General features: G+C 37.9%; 5 protein-coding genes across 8 annotated transcripts in view; 2 read left to right on the top strand and 3 right to left on the bottom strand.

Annotated features, from left to right (window-relative positions):
- The window catches only part of LOC129794974 (protein 4.1 homolog), a 33,768-nt gene extending 32,611 nt beyond the window's left edge, over positions 1-1,157 (bottom strand). For all 4 annotated transcript variants that reach the window (XM_055835930.1, XM_055835928.1, XM_055835929.1 and 1 more), the window contains exon 1: positions 963-1,157. The gene's annotated coding sequence lies outside the window, so the exon portion shown is untranslated. The remainder of the gene's footprint in view (positions 1-962) is intronic.
- An 809-nt stretch (positions 1,158-1,966) lies between these two features.
- Positions 1,967-3,238, bottom strand: LOC129795092 (uncharacterized). Its single transcript, XM_055836127.1, has 2 exons — positions 3,227-3,238; positions 1,967-3,156 (listed from the first exon to the last, which is right to left on the bottom strand). The coding sequence occupies exon 2, from the start codon at positions 3,130-3,132 to the stop codon at positions 2,449-2,451; it is 684 nt and encodes a 227-aa protein (XP_055692102.1). The 5' UTR covers positions 3,133-3,156; positions 3,227-3,238; the 3' UTR covers positions 1,967-2,448.
- Positions 3,239-3,575: 337 nt separating this feature from the next.
- LOC129795119 (peptidyl-prolyl cis-trans isomerase Fkbp12) lies at positions 3,576-6,607 on the top strand. Its single transcript, XM_055836161.1, has 2 exons — positions 3,576-3,735; positions 5,980-6,607. Exons 1-2 carry the CDS (start codon positions 3,699-3,701, stop codon positions 6,267-6,269), a joined length of 327 nt encoding a protein of 108 aa, XP_055692136.1. The 5' UTR covers positions 3,576-3,698; the 3' UTR covers positions 6,270-6,607.
- On the bottom strand, positions 6,571-9,800 carry LOC129795117 (protein EFR3 homolog cmp44E). The gene is made up of 5 exons (XM_055836158.1): positions 9,503-9,800; positions 9,230-9,434; positions 9,012-9,162; positions 7,555-8,937; positions 6,571-7,433 (listed from the first exon to the last, which is right to left on the bottom strand). The coding sequence occupies exons 1-5, from the start codon at positions 9,507-9,509 to the stop codon at positions 6,822-6,824; spliced, it is 2,358 nt and encodes a 785-aa protein (XP_055692133.1). The 5' UTR covers positions 9,510-9,800; the 3' UTR covers positions 6,571-6,821.
- Positions 9,801-9,823: 23 nt separating this feature from the next.
- LOC129795118 (zinc finger protein 700-like) lies at positions 9,824-12,196 on the top strand. Its single transcript, XM_055836160.1, has 3 exons — positions 9,824-10,070; positions 10,261-10,570; positions 11,222-12,196. The coding sequence occupies exons 1-3, from the start codon at positions 9,973-9,975 to the stop codon at positions 11,522-11,524; spliced, it is 711 nt and encodes a 236-aa protein (XP_055692135.1). The 5' UTR covers positions 9,824-9,972; the 3' UTR covers positions 11,525-12,196.
- Positions 12,197-16,174: the final 3,978 nt, after the last annotated feature.

Consider the following 16,174-nt stretch of genomic DNA (forward strand, 5'->3'; position numbering starts at 1 on the left):
TTTTTGGACTTTAGCGATCTTCTCTAGCGAACTTCTTTAATGGTTGCACATCTTCCTCCACACCCTAATGCTAAAATTCACCTTGTAGAAAGCATTTTATTTTTGGAAAGGTGCTGAAAATTCATTTTCATCGTACCCGCGATATGGACATATCGATTTTCTTATCAATAATACTACTTTTTATCGCTAAATCGTCATTTTAATTAAGTTGCGCGGTATTTGTGAATAAGAAAAAAGTGCAAAGCTGCGATTTTGTAATAAAAAGATTTTTTTGAGTATTTTTTGGAGGTAAAATTTTTCAAATAGGGGAGGAAAAAAGGCGCCAAAATGAGGGGGAATGGTGAATTTGTCTCATTCTCCCCACCCAAAAACACCTGAATAAATTGAGTGCGTGCAACAGAGACAGGCGGCCCCATTTTGTGCCCCAGTGCTGAGAGTTCAAACAGGGTCAATTGAGCGCCTCTCTCTCGCCCATTTTGATTGTGCGACCGAGACAACCCTATCAATTAAGAGTTTTCCCCAATTGACCAGGGAAATTTTCCTACTTTTCCCCTAAAGTCCTATCAAATGTCCCCCAAATGTCTCATTTTTTCCTTTTTTTTTCTCCCAACTCTTTTTGGTGACTCAAAAAGTTGAATAAAAACTTTAAGTTTTGCATCTCACTCCCACACATTTCTTGCACAGTTATGCCGTCTCTTTCACACATTGTCGAAGATGGCGCGTTTGTGTGTGTCGATGACGTTTCATGGGCGCCGTCCGCGACAATTTTTTCTCAAAAGAATTTGTGATCATTTCACCCCAAAAATACCCCAAAATTCCACACAAATCCCCCCGAAATGGTAACAATAACCACCCTAAGTGGATAAAATTCACATTTCCTCGCACTTTTCCGTGGAAAATCACGTGAAATGTGTGTGTGTTGGGCAATTTTTGGGCGGATTCGTGGTGATTGTGAAGCTCACCTGAATTCGATTTACTTTTTTCACACAAAATATCCAATCGTTGCAATCAATAATCCATACAGCGGGGTCCGTGGAGGATGTCCACCTGTCTGTGGGATGTTTCAATTTGCACAAAATGCACCACAAAACCACTTTTTTTAGTCCACAAAACACAACGACAACCTTCTTCCGCGGAGTTCGAGCGCTGACTGAAGAATGACGACGACTTCCGAGGAAGCGTGGGCAAAATTAAACGCTAAAAAGTAACCGCGACATTTGCTTAGCTTTTGGGGAGAGATTTTTTCCAGTATTTTAAGCGACTTTTACGAGATGGCATGAGAAAAATATTTTCCTCTCACTCTGGTATTTTGTGGTGATTGAGTGTGGAACGTGTGGAATTTACCACTACATGCGTATGTTGTGTGGATAAACATTTAAAAAAAAATTAATTTTCCACGGAAAAACTCATTTTTAGGGCCCCAAAAGTTGCCGGGTGGCTCAGGGGGGACCAAAGTACGTTCAGTAAAAATTTGGGGGCACAACTCCCTGGATTTTTTTTCCGGAATTTGCACGACTTTTTCTGGCGCGAATTTTGAGAGTTTTGCGCCGGCGACGCCAATCGACGCGGCGTCGCTTCCTGGGCTTCCTGGTCACAAAAAAGGTAATTTCGCTGGGAAATTCGGCGGAAAACGCGAGAAAATTGCGAAAAACTAATTGTGGGAGGGAGACGGATAGTGGTGAAATGCATCCATCTCATTTTTTCTTGAGCAAATAGTACCAAAAAGAGCGCCAAATTCAAAAAGTAGTCAAAAAAGCATGAATTTTATATGGGGGCGCTACGAAGGGGGGCTCTGCGGGAAAAATGAATGTCGTTGATGAAAACCGCCTGGTATCAGTAGACTCTGTACCAAATTTCATCGTGATCGACCCAGCCGTTTAGAAGAAATTCGTTTGCCAGAGAAACAATCTCACCATTTTTGAGATCTTCTGGACAAATGAATTTTATCTAAATTTAAAATAACAAATTCACACTTCATTTTATATTATGTATATATACATATAGAGATTTAGACTAGAACAACTGAAACAAGGACTAAATTAATATTTTAGTGAACACAAATGCTTTTTTTTTGTAATAAATTTGTGAGGAACATCAAATTAACCCTTCAGGTCCGTGATCAATCAATCTAGCAAGCTGATTTAATTAAAAATAATTTTCATGGGTTCCTTTGAACTCAAATAAGACATTTTTGGCAAAAAAACCCAACTCAAAAATTTTTGGTTTTTCGTTCTTCCTGATCCCGTGAATCCTTGGGGATGTCCTTTTCTGATCATAAAATGATCAGGGATTGTAAAGACATAGTCTTGTACTAATTTGGACACGATATTCATAAAATAACTATAAAAATTGAAACATTTTCAAAATCGAGCCTTTGGGTCAGCGTATGACCCAATGAACCTGAAAGGGTTAAAAACGATTTGGATGGACGTAAAAATCCAGAGAGATTCATTCGGTCTTCTGAAGTTCCTCATAGAGGATTTGCTGGATACGAATGCGAGCTCGTAGTTTTTGGCATCCCGACAATTGAGTCATGAATGGCATTAAGCTCATGAGGAAGAGCTCATCATCCTTTGTGCTTGCCGACGAATCCACCGGGCAGTCGGTGTTGTACTCATGGAGAGAAACCTCAGGTGCTGGCTGTGGATAATCATCCATATTCTGTTGATACTGCGAATGTGACGATTGGTCTTCCTCGTCTGAACTGAGAACCTGTACATCGTGCTCCTCCTGCTTCACCTGAAACTCCGCAACATGGTGGTAGTTGGTGTAGTCATCGTGTTGAGTGTGGACCACCTGATAGGGATGAACGGGTTTACGCTTGAGGCGCTCTGCTCGACCCCAGTCGATGTGATTCACGAGGAAGCGCATTGGCTCAAATTCCTCCAGGCTGGCATCTGACGGTGGATCACCCCCATAGTTTGCCTTCAGGCGCGTGCGGAATTTCTTTCGGAGGAAGTTCCAGCGACTCCTCAGCTTATCCTCGGCATACTTGTGCTTCACACTCAATTCCTTCCATGCCTCTATTTTTCCTGTGATGTTATCCTTTGAGGGTGTGGAGAACTCCTTTGCATACAGCACAGGGCGCTTCTGAATGTCCAGAAGAACTTCTTTGTCTTTAGATGAGATCATTTCTTCCCTTCTGTGGTTAAAAATCTAAAAAATTAATTAGTTTGAAATGTTTATTTTTGGTATTTTTTTGTGTTTTTTGTAAACAAATTTTTACTGAAAGTTTTGAGAAAATTCTGTCGGAAGTCCATTAAAATGTCCCAAATTTACCCTCAACCGCCATTATTTTACTGGAGTTTCTTTTGGGACATTCAAAGGTTAATTGGTATTCTACTCAAGTTTGTAAAATGAAAATTCTTGAATTGACGATGAATTTATTAAATTAACAAACTTTTCGCAAATTTGAATAAATTATGAGATTTATAATCATAATTTTATTAAGAAACTTACTGAATTTCAAATAAAAAACTAAGTATTTTTACATATTCCTTTATTCTTATTGAACTAATTAATCAAATAACAACGCATTTGTTGACGTCATGTGTGGAATACCAATTCCTCCTATAGCATTAGCGCGTCATCATTGGACTTTCTTGTAGATTCCGGGGCGTCAGTTTTCCGTGCGGTGCAATTAAAATTTGCATTTAGAGGCATTTTTGGTGGTAAAGGAGGCTCAAAAGTAGCATAAAATGGGTGTTGACATTATTCCAATTTCTCCTGGAGACGGTGAGTACCTGAGAAAAATGTCTTTTCACCAAAAAACATGCCAATTGGAAAAAAAAGTTCTCTGAGCAATGAACGCGCGGATGTCAAATCGGAAAGTTTTTTTTCAAATCAATTTTCTCTCCTTATTAGAAATTCTTTTCATGCGCAAATGCAAATTCTCAAATAAATTGATGAATATTTGATTTTCAATTAAAGAAATTTTTAGGAAAAATGAGAAATTCCTTCAGATGGTGTGTGGCTCATTGAACTCTGTAGTGGCACGCGGTTGGCTGGAAAATGTTCCGGAAGTTGGGAATTTTATTCTTATTCCTTTTGCAGGAAATTTCCTGTGCAAATCAGATAATTTTCCTCTAAAAAATCTAAAAAAATTCAATTTTCTTATCAGAGAAATTATTAATTTGAGAAAAGACCGCTAAAGATAGATTAAAGGGTTATACCGTCAATGCGTGCCAATTTGCCCAGTTCAATTAAATAAAATAATTTTAAATTATTAAAAAACTTATAAACAATATTTTTAAATCAATAATTTAGAACTTCCAGCTCTAATTTGCCTGTTTACAGTTGTTCAGTAACGAACACATTATTCAAATTAACTTTGCACTAACTTTATACATATTTTCCCATTAAAAGCAACTGTGTTTTACATTTGTTTTTATATATGAACGTGTATAAAAAATCATAGAAATGTACATAAATTCTTGAACTATAGAATAAGATTTTAGAACGGTTTTTTACTTAACCATGACTAACTAACTGTCATGCATTTTTCTAAGTTTTTATCTTAAAAAAAAATATTTAGGGGAGAGCGGGGTAAAAAAAGTCACTAAAGGGTTTAGAAAAAGCTCAAAATATCATATTTCCCAAACAGATAAAGCGAAATGAATAGCTCAATTCTTTAGGATATTTCTTGCCCTACAACTCTTTCTCAGATCATTTTGTTCTATCTAGCTAGGAAATATGATATTTTCGGCTTTTTCCAAACCCTTAAGTGACTTTATTAGCCCCGCCCTCCCCTACTATGTTTCTTTTTTTTTCATCAATTCTGAGCCTTTTTTTCTGGATTTTCCTTCATTTCCGAAATAGATTCTTTGAGATATCTTAATGTATTCACATAGACACTCCATTTCGCAAGAAGTGTGTTTTTCAACGAATTTCTGTCAATAATAATGATTTCCGGGTTTTTCGTCGGTAAAGTGGGATTTCTCACCCAGAAAAACTCAAATTTCTGTCAGCTTACGTTTAAGTACACTGAATTCTTAGACTTATATTGATCTTTCAAAATGGCATATTTCACGAATCATTGCCAATGTACGTTTAAGTACACTAAATTCTTCGTTTTCTATTGTTTCCTTGATTTTTTTTATTGTTTATTACGGTTTTGGTAGTTGCATCCGTCACTGAAGTTGATTTACTTACTTCTTCTCAACTCTTATCTGAAACACTTCTCGGTATTTTTATATAATCTAAAAGGAAAAATTCTCCCATGATGAACTCCCGAAAGTTTTTAGCGTTTTTCTGTGGTTATTCGCATTTTTTTTGCGAAAAACTCTCGGGAGTTTATCACGGGATAATTATAACGAACAATAAGTTTATTAGAGAGGATTACCCTACGTGTTGTTATCATGAATCAAATTACTGAGTTGTTTTTTTTTTTTATTTTCTTCCGGAACTTTATATTTTTCCAGTTCTTTCCGACTAGAGCATTTAAATTTTCTCTTTGCTATTAATATTTTCTTTAGAATTCTTTTTTTGGTCTAGTAAGTTATCCTTGTCGTTTTATCTAAAATCTGCATAAAAATAATGTTGTATTCCATAAGGAACTTCTTCCGGAAAACTCTTTTCCGAGACAATGTGAAAAAGAAAATGAAAAAAAAAACAATTTATCTCTAGAAAACCAATAAAATAATTTTTTGACTTATCGCATTGCTAAAGAGTTAAAAACAAAAAAAAAATGTTTTAAACAAAGTATTTGGCTAAAGTTAGCCACATGGACGGTATTTTCAATCAACGGGAAATCTCTCTGCGATTGGTTTCCCATTTGTTCAAAAACCTTCTCTAATCAATAATATAGGTTCAATTTAGAAGAGTAGCGAGATATAAATACAAAGCCTCACTCTGGCCTATTGACCATTCTATTAATAAAACTCTATCTCACATTGATTCCCTGATTAATTGCAATAAAATGAAGTTGCAGCAGATAAGAGGAATTTTTCTTTAAAAGATTAAATTAATTTTTTTTTGCAGGAAGTACATTCCCGAAGAATGGTCAGACTGCTGTCGTCCACTACACGGGTACCCTGCAGAATGGGGAGGTGTTTGATTCCTCACGAACACGCGGGAAACCCTTCAAGTTCACCGTAGGTCAGGGTGAGGTCATCCGCGGATGGGATGAGGGTGTGCCGCAGATGTCTGTGGGGCAACGCGCCAAGCTTGTCTGCTCACCGGACTACGCCTATGGGAGCCGTGGGCATCCTGGTGTCATTCCACCCAATGCCACCCTCACATTCGATGTGGAACTGATTCGTGTGGAATAAGCGCACGCCAAAAAAAAATCTTCCTGGTGAAGTTCTGCGTGGATTCCGCAAAAATGCAGTATAATTATAAATAAAAAAAAACAAGAAGAATTCTTTTTCTCGACAATCCAAAACAATCCTCACACGATTTGCAGCAGTTCCAACAACTTACAAGCAATTTTGTCATCATAACATGCAATTGGATGTCTTAAAACTTGGCTAAATAATAATTATATCTCTCACCTCCAAAGCACCTTCTCTGGTAATGAGTCAGATCATATTGTTCAAAATAATACATAAAAGTAATTAATAAAGAATCGTGTGGAATTTCATGAAACCCATAACTTTATTGCAACAAATGTTTTTTTTTCTTTCTTTCCTTTACAATTTATCTATTCTTTTGTCCTTTTAAGGAATGATTATAGCGCCTTTGGGATTAAATATTTTATAATATAATTATTTGACATCGTTGGTATACTCTGTAACTTGGATAACACATAAAACATCAAATTAATAACTTTATAATCTTCCTCACCCGATGAGCTGCAGCTGTATTAGGGGGGGCCCTTTAGATTAGAAGAAGAAAAGCTCCGGGAAAGCTTGCTCGTAGATTTTCTTCTGTGCCACAGGTGTCCCTTTATTCTCATTCTGAGCAATTTGTCGCTCATTCGCCAATGATGTGAATAATTCATTGAGTTTATTCTGAATGGCATCATGACGTGTCTCCGAACGACGTACCAGCTCATCAAAATTTGCTTCACGGAAGTATTTAGCCACCGTTGCCTTCCGTTCGCGTGCCTCCTTTTTCGCACCTTCGGAGGATTCCGTTAGGAGGCGTTTCATTGATTCAAAATTGAGTTCCGTGGGAAGGGGCCGCCGTTGAACGTCCGGGGAACTTGTGACACTGTCACCATCATTGTAGGCCCCCAAATCGGGATTACTTCCCGCGCGTGGGGCATCCACCCACGAGGGGCGATGCGCAAAGGTGTCCTCCTGATGAATGGCGAAAGGATCACCCGTTTGGACGCGGGTGTGCTCAAGACCAGCCTGCTGGAGAGCTTCAGCGAGTGCCAGTTTATCCATCAACAAATGCGGTGGGCTAACAGCTAGCTGATCCAGGGAGAATGATGGATCATCCAGAGGTGGAAGCATGTGTCGTGCTTCCTCCTTGCGGGCTTCAATTATCTGCAAGAGATTTCATTTTAAAGAATTTCTTCGAAGACTTCTTTCCTCCTTCATCAGGTACTTGATAAATAAGGCAAAATATTTAGAAAAAAAGACAAATTAACTGAATTTGTAGTCTTACCTTTTCACAATACTCCATCAGCGTATTAACTCCCGTGCATCTGGCCAGGAGAGCTAATAAAGCAATAGCAATGGAATGGAGATTGGCCCTGTGGGATGCACTGAGTCCCTCGGTGTCTGTTCCACTAACTTGAATACCCATAATGAAGAGCAAAAAGTCCTGCAGTGTCTCCCCGCAGGCAGTTTCAACAACAAGCAGAGCTGCAGCATTGTAGGCAGCTGCGAGAGAGTCGAGACGCTCATCCAGCGATAGAGCATCCACAAGGGCACGCATGACATTCCCACCGTATTTATGCATGAAGAGAATATCTGCCCGCGATGGGGACTCCAGCGAAAGGGCTGTGTACGTGCGTGCTGAGACAACGTGCAGCACAGCTTGATTCTGATGCCGATCCAGCAGTGCCTGGAGGATCTGCATGACAATGATGCGCGTTGGGGCATGCGGGGAACGTGCCATACGCAGCAGGGGCTGAAGGAAGCTAACCGGGAAGGCTTTCTCATACGACACCGTGCGATACTGCATCCCCACCTTCAGGAGACTCTTCAGCAAGATATTCTGCAGCATCTGATCGGCATGACTCTTCTTCGACAAATCCGGCACTGTGTTCATGATGAAGAGCATTATTTCGATCTTCTGATAGTCCGGATGGTGATTTGCAAATTCACCCAGAGCGTTAATGAGGGCTTCCTGGTAGTAGGCTTCTTCCGGTGGGGGATCTTCACTTGTTCCCACACTCGTACGCAAATGCGTCAGGAGATTATTGATGATGTCCAATGCGGATGGGCCGACACTCTCCCCAGCTGCAATTGCAATAATCTTGGACAGGACAACAGCAAGGGATGTGCGTGTCTTGGGGGATGATTGGAGATTTGTGTCGAGATGTTGCATGAGAATCTCAACAACGGTGTAGGAGTACTGGGGCTGAATTGACAGCATCACAATGCGGAAGGTGTGGATGGCAAATTGATTGGGCACCCACAATTCATGACGATCCAGATGGGTTAGCAAGGGCTTCAGGACACTCCGGATGTGCGCAAAAGATGCCCGCGAGACGAGTTCACGTAGCACAGATTCCGCCAATTCCGGCGGGGATGATGGGGTGGCCTCTTCAATGGATCTCAAGGGTCCAGATTGCATATTGAAGAGCAGGGATGGAACAATTTTGTCCATATGCTGCTTCTCCCAGATATTCTCCACTAAATCATCAGACACCGTCTTCCGGATGACTCCCTGAAGCCCTTTAATGCCCGCCATGCGAATACTATCGCGTAATTCAATGTCATCGTGATTCCCATGGCACATTGATGAGAACTTCGAGATGAAGAAATCATAACGTCGATGGTACGAGGGTGTGTCCTCTTCGATATTTGCAAATCTAACAAACTTTAATCCAAACAAATTAATCCACAAAATACTCATTCAAACATTTTCAATTCATACACTTTGAGCTTTCTTACCGAATTTGTTGCCATAATCTGAAGATTAGCATTGGAATCCTCGAGTAACTTTTGCACCATCTTCAGGAAGGATTCCACGAAGAGATTTAACGTCTGGACGTGACAGGCCATCAGGAGAAGGTCCATCGCCTCCATGGCAATCTCTACAAGCCTTCAAATCAAATCCCAAAAAGGAAAATTTAGAAAGAAAACCTCAAAATGCATTTTTAAGGCCTTACTTGTATCGCTTCCTGTGAATATCCTTTGTGGCCTTCTGGTACAAATAGTCCCCAATGCGATCGAGTTTTTCAGGTGAGCTCAACGAGTAGAAGGTGAGCTTCTCCATGTTTGACTTCACGAGACCATCTTCGGGATTTACGGGGAAAATGTTGTCAACTAAGCGCTTATACCGGGGGCGGAGCGCCGAGCAACATCCACAGCAACCTGTCAAAAATACAAGAGATTTTTTGTAAATCTTTTAGTTTTACCTTTTCAACTTGTAAGTAAACCACCTAGCATGATTTAGCTGCTTAAATCCTCGTGAAAATGGATTTTTTAATGGATTTTCTGGGTGTAAAAAAATCTCAAAAACTTTCATCCGAGACTGTCAAAGCAACATAACCTCACAATTTCCTTCACATAATTTATTTAATTTTCTTCTTCATGATTTTTATTTTCACCTTATCATTATTCAAATAAACTAAATATTTAAATAGTTTTCAATGAAATTAGGGAAAAATCTCAAGGAAAATACGAAGAAAAGAAGGAAAACATGAAATGTAAACACAGATACAGCCACAAGAGGGCGAAGTGGTAACATTGATGTAGTTTGTGGCGCCGCCTTGTGGGGATTTCTTATTGTCATTTGAGAGTTTTTTTTTCACGGTAAAGTGGAGAAGCTTAAAAATTTTGGGAAGAAAATCCCCAAAAAATAGGTGAAAAAGTGAACAAATAGCCTTATTGAGGGTTCTCAAGGACACCCATGGAGACGACAAATCGTACAAATCAACTCCATGCCACCAATACGACGGATTTGGGCTTCCTCAGCAGTAGCGATGAGGAGGACGAAGAATTGGGAAAGTGAGTCTCCACATTTGTTTACCTACATTTCCTGTGATATTGTGGGGATAAAGGGACAGTGGGCCCCATAAATTGATACCTTGCCCATTGTGGGATAAACTCACGTGAAAATGTGGGGAGAATGTGCAGGTAAAATGTTAAAGAAAAGAATATTAAAAAAAGGGGAATCCTTTTGCATTTTTTTTTACAGTTCAGCACCTGAAAGTGGAAACACATCAAATGGCCCACTCAAGTGTCGTGAATGTCAACTGTCCTTTGATCTCTACCAAACGCTCCAATTGCACATTTTAAATGTCCATCGAATAGACCATGCAGCCCCATTCAATAGTAGTGAGGATGAGTATGGGGCAGAAAGTGAGGATCACACGCAAGAGGACACAGATGAACCCTTAAATGTTATTGGGAGTGATCCTGATGAAGTACCCGATCCTAAACCCTTCAAATGCACCCGCTGCACAAAATGCTTCATGGTCTCCAAACATTTAGAGATGCATATGCAGGTAACTATACACATAGAACTAGTGCAGCAATATGGCGGATATAACGGATTGAATTTAAAAGTAAATTGAACTTAATAATGAGCAGGATTGAAAGATTCAGCATAAAAAAACTTATTTATGTTTTATGGATTCACAGGACTAATGAAATATTTTTCGAGATATATTGAGCAAAATTGTGATGTCCTGGATAACTAGGATTTCAATAAAGATTTTCCAGGGTTAGTCTTGAATGAATCAAAACCCTCACAAACTCATAGAAAATATTAAAAATTTTTATTAGGCATTTTCAATATGTCTGCCAAGTGAGTTCGCCATTTTTATTAAAATTCTATCGTCTGTGCTGCTGAAGAAATTTAAGACAGATCTTAAGCTTTTCTGTTGTCTTTTTTAATAGAAAACATGAGCTTACCAAGAATGATTTATTAGTCATGTTTCAATCAATTTCAATCGTTATAAATCTCGATTTCTTAGTTCTTTGGGGTTATTCTCAATTAAAAAAAAAAATAAATAAAGGATTTTTAAAAACATTTGAATGGATTTCTAGCTACGCCCCTATCTTTAAGAACAAAACTAAACTAAAAGAAAAAAAAACATAAAATGCTTCTCTTTTCACATTTCAACTAAAAGCTTTGATTTTCTTTCTGTAATAAGGTTCATGAATTAAAGCAAAAAACAGAGGCAGCCTATAGGGGTGCGGCTGCTCTCCGTGGGGGTGGTGTCTATGAATGTCGCTTCTGCCATGCACCCCAGCGCAGTGCATCGGGGCTCCGAGCACACGAGAGGCGCCACCTGAGAGTCACAAAGAGTACAGAGAAGCTCAAGATTCCACCCAAAAAGAGACGGAGTCGCTCAAGTCGGGCTGCAGCTGCCAAATCTCCCGGATTCTGTGCTGAGGACGATGACAATGATGACAGGGAGAGTAAGGAGTCCGATGAGTGGAGCAATGAGGACTAAATATCGGGGAACGGGCTTTGGGAGTGGGGAGGGGGGTGCTTAACATCGCATTATACATGATTCTCAAGAGAAAACTAAGGGAAAAAATTGTTACTTACATCCGGGCGCAGTGCATCGCTGAGCGGCTGAATCGAGAAATTCCGGCAACTCGATGGGTTCGAAGCAACATTTTATCATAGAAGACATTTTTCTTTATAACTTTTATTTAAATTAAAAATCAATTTTCCCGCGCGCTTTATCACCACAAAAAAGAACACTCACAATTTTTTTTTCACGTTGGACACACTCACACAAATTCACGATTTTCTACTCTTTTTCTTGGTAGCATGAAGACTTTTCTCTTTTTTTTTTTTAAATTTTATAAAGTTAGGATATTTTTTTTATTTTGCCAAAAAAAATGTCTTTTAATTATGTGCCTCTGCAGAGATTTTTTTTGCGGGCAGAACATTTGTGAAAGAGAAGAAAGGAAGCACACAGTTATTGCAAATTGTATAGTGGGGCAATGTTTGTGAAAATTGCAATTTTCTCCGTGTCTTTTACTTTTTAGGACAATGTGATTGTGAGGAAATTTTGGAAAAACAAGAAAAAAATATGGTAGAATAAGGAAAAAAATAGTATGATTGGAAAAGTAAAATAAAATTTATCAAGAAAATAAATAGTGAAGAATGAAAATTTTTTGGTTTTTCTTTTGGTCCTTTAGTTTTTGGTGAAAAGGAGAGAAATGATTTTATCCGGAAACACACCTGATACTCTTAAATCACGGCAGATTTGGTTTATTATAAGGTAAGATATTCAAATAAATTTGAAGTTGATTAAATGTTTGAGAAAATCGAGAAAATTGCTTAATTGTTTGGGTTATCAGTAAAAGGAATAATTTGAATTTGGCGCGAAGCGAAGCACGATGGTGAACTTTAGTGGTGAAATTAAAACTGGGGAAAAAGAAGGGTTTTGGAGAAATAATCCTGGAGCCTGAATATGAATAAAATTATTCGAAACGTCGCTAATTGTAGAAAAGTTGCGCTTTTCTTGCCCTTCGCTGACTGCATTTCCAACGAATTTTCTTTATACAATTAACAGTTAAAAAAAACAACTTTTTACAGACGCTAAGGTTGATTAAAAAGATCGAGCTTTGAGTCAATTTAATTCAAAATTTAAATTAAAAATTTGTAGGGGAGACCGGGGTTAAAAAAGTCACTTAAGGGTTTAGAAAAAGCTCAAAATATAATATTTCCCAAATAGATAAAGCGAAATGTATTGCTCATTTCTTTAGGAAATTTACTGCCCTATAACTCTTTCTCAGATCATTTATTTATTTTATTTTATTCTAAAAAGAAATCAAAGGTAAAGAAACAGAATCTTTTTGGTTTTTTTGGAAAAACAGCCAAAGCCGTATTAAATAAGTAAAAATTGAAATTCAATTTCAAATTTAAAGATTGAAATTCACAGAAAAATCTAACACAATTTAATTTTTATCTGTATATTTTTTTAAAGCGGAATTTTAAGTGTGATTGATTAACCTCTTGGGGTGCAAATGACGGCAAAAACCCTCCCCATCTGCGCCCCTCGTCAATGTTATTTCTATATGGCTTCTCTTTCACTTTCGCCCTCCAAAGGAATTTGTGGATGTGGAAAAAAATCAATTTACCGCGAGAGGAATTTATTTTCACAACACCACACATACCCCAAATTACCTATATGAAGGAAACTAAATTATGGGGATTAAAACTGCCACGTGGAAGCACTTTTAATTCCACAAAAAAAGGGAATGTGATAAAAAAAAGAAATTCACACGAAAAATTTGTATTAATGAAATGCAAACTGTTTGGGGGACTTTGCGCGAGATTTTAGGGGTGTCCACGAGGCCCAAGAGAGCGCCTTTCAATGGGCTTGTGAACGTCGTTCATTGAACACGGAAGAGAGGACGTCGGGCATGGGCATGCGCATGGTGTTTCTGGGTCAATGCTAAAATGCCTCGACGGATTTCCTCCTCTCCTCCACATGCTGATGGATCAGGCATTCTCATGGTGTGTCTTCTTTACCCCCCTAAAAAGGAGCGATGACTTCCGTCCACGGTGGTGGTCAGAAATAGGCTTATTTATTATGAAAAATTGATAGATGAGGAATTGTGTTGTTGCAACACGGAAAAAGCAGAAAAAGCACAACGTGGAGACTCTTTGGCGCTAAAGGAGGAATTTCAGAGAAGGTGTATTATGGAGCTTTTCTTGGAATGAGGGAGGAGTGTAGTATGGGGATGGGTTGCAATTTTAGTTCATGATTTGAAAATAAAATATGGAAAAGTGAGAATATACACTGGGAAACAATATTTCGGTAGGAGAGACCGGGGTAAAAAAATCAATTTGCATTAATCCTTATTTGCAGGATTCCCTAAGGGCAAGAAAATTTCCTCGATAGGTCATTCTTATAGGAAATTTCCTGGCCTACAACTTTGTCTCAGACCGCTTTTCCCTATCTCCACGGGAAATATGAGTTTTCAAGCTTTTTCTGAACCCTTCTGCTAATATAGTCACCAGCGGGGTAAATAAAGTCGGTGGAATTTTCTGACATTTCCAATGATTTTCCACCTAGTAAAAAATACACCTTGGCAACGTTACCGATTATATATTTTTTGGTGGAATGGGAGTGAGTAATTAGATTATTTTTAGTGTCTAACAATTGTCTTAAAAACTGAATTTGAACAAAATTACCTTTTTACGAATGATCAGGAGAAACTAAGCAAATTAATGGTTATCTCTTGAAAATTTTTTTTATAAAATTAATTTTAGTTAATATTTTATTTATTTATTTATTTGATAAGGGGGTGCCATCATAGCTGATGATTCCCCTGAATTTTAGTTAATAGCGTGCATTAACCCTTGGAGGATTTTGCTGGCTAAAGTTTAATATTTCGTGATAATTTCTACATCTGTGTGTAGGGAAGTTCCATTACTTCAAAATCGTCAAAAGAAAACTTAGAAAAATATTTTCTTTTGAGGGAAAATGAAGGTCAAACTTTTGAGGTTAGAAACCTCGATCCTCCAAGTGTTAACTAGCGTCCTTTTGCGAAAATGCATATTGGGCAATTATTGAGCAATAATTGATGAAATAATCATTTATGTTTTTGCTTCTATTTCATTATTCAAAGTTTTACGGAAAAATTCTAACATACAGTGGGACCCCAGTACAACGACCACTCGGATGTACTCTTCACACTCATTATTTTCAATGCGCGAGAGTGGCTCAACCCAGCCGTCGTTGTACTGGGGTCCCACTGTATATAAAAGATCTTTATGTATTGAATTAACCTAAATGGATCTTCTCACTGCCAATTCTCTGGAAAATAAATATATAAAACATACATACAGATAGACACAAACACAACTTGTTTTATCTTCAATATAAATTCCACAAGTGGGCTCAAATCCCATTGAAGATCACTCAATTGATCTTGGGGAGCAAAGAGGGTAGATATATATTTATTTATTTCTATATTTTATAACTATTTTCTCTCTATTCTTCCTCCCAACTCTTTTATATTCAACTCGATTGAGCGCGACATTTTGGCGAGACCTACGCAAATTTTTGTGTTCTCGCCATGCTCTATGGGGGGACGACAAAAAAAGAAGATCGCACCGTGATTAATCACACGATGTAAGAGGATGTTACAAAAAAAATCCGCACATATAGGAGAAAATTAAAACAGGTCGATGGAGAGACATACATTGAAGGATATGGTCTTTAGTGTCTCGTTAATGACTTCATAATTGTTGGGTGGCAATAAAGGAGTTGTGCGGTATAGCAATATTGGGATGCGGTGTGATTGTGCGCAAAAAGGGGAGCCCTGATGTTGGAGAGAGGATTGTTAATTTAATGACACAATCTCTGCATGCTATATGTGTTTCTTTCTTTCTTTTTTCCCTTGATGAATTCACAAGAAAATATGGGGAGATTGGTGCAGAGATTAAAAGGGCTTCCATTAGTGTGCGATCTCTATTTTTCTTTCTTTGCGCAAAGATCAATGGAAAAATATTGTGAACGATCACGAAATATATTTTTTTAAATTGTGTTTAATCCCTAAATATTTTATAAGACAATAAATAAGTAGTTTTTAAATGATCCACGCATGTAGATTAAAATTTTTGCCAATAATTAACCCTTTCGTGTTCATTGCGTCAAACTGAAAAAGTAACGTGACGAAAAGATCAAATGTTTCAATGTTTTTGTATTTGAATGTTTTGGAAATTAGCAAATAATTAATTTGAATTTAGCGCGTTCTTCTAATGCGTTGTGAAAATTAAAATGTGGGGAGAATAAAGAATTTTAACTGTTACAACCAGAATGGTCAGAAGACGGATACAATAGTTCTTTGCTACAAGGGCACGCGATCAGTAATTGTTTGTAAGATTGTTTTGCAAAAAAATGTTTTTTTCCGACGATGGTGAAATCAAGTGGTGAAAATTAAAGTGTGGGGAAAATAAAGCATTTTGGCGGTAAAAATGAGAATGGTCTGAAGACGGACGCAGAAGTTTTCTTCTATTAAGGCACACGATCAGCAATTTTTTGTAAGATGATTGTTTTGCAAAAAAAATGTTTTCTTTCCGACGACGCTGAGGAAAGAAATTTTTCCATTAGGTAAAGTCTGAAGTTGTTTCA

This window comes from Lutzomyia longipalpis, chromosome 4 (genome assembly GCF_024334085.1).
Source record: "Lutzomyia longipalpis isolate SR_M1_2022 chromosome 4, ASM2433408v1".
Taxonomy (NCBI): domain Eukaryota; kingdom Metazoa; phylum Arthropoda; class Insecta; order Diptera; family Psychodidae; genus Lutzomyia; species Lutzomyia longipalpis.

Coding starts and splice junctions, on each gene's coding strand:
- LOC129795118 (XM_055836160.1), top strand. CDS start 9,973: ATGGAGACGACAAATCGTACAAATCAACTCCATGCCACCAATACGACG. Junction 10,071..10,260: donor GAGGACGAAGAATTGGGAAA/GTGAGTCTCCAC, acceptor TTTTTTTTACAG/TTCAGCACCTGAAAGTGGAA. Junction 10,571..11,221: donor ATTTAGAGATGCATATGCAG/GTAACTATACAC, acceptor TTCTGTAATAAG/GTTCATGAATTAAAGCAAAA.
- LOC129795117 (XM_055836158.1), bottom strand. Junction 8,938..9,011: donor AGATTATGGCAACAAATTCG/GTAAGAAAGCTC, acceptor TTTGGATTAAAG/TTTGTTAGATTTGCAAATAT. Junction 7,434..7,554: donor TGATGGAGTATTGTGAAAAG/GTAAGACTACAA, acceptor AATCTCTTGCAG/ATAATTGAAGCCCGCAAGGA.
- LOC129795119 (XM_055836161.1), top strand. CDS start 3,699: ATGGGTGTTGACATTATTCCAATTTCTCCTGGAGACG. Junction 3,736..5,979: donor TCCAATTTCTCCTGGAGACG/GTGAGTACCTGA, acceptor TTTTTTTTGCAG/GAAGTACATTCCCGAAGAAT.
- LOC129795092 (XM_055836127.1), bottom strand. CDS start 3,132: ATGATCTCATCTAAAGACAAAGAAGTTCTTCTGGACATTCAGAAGCGC.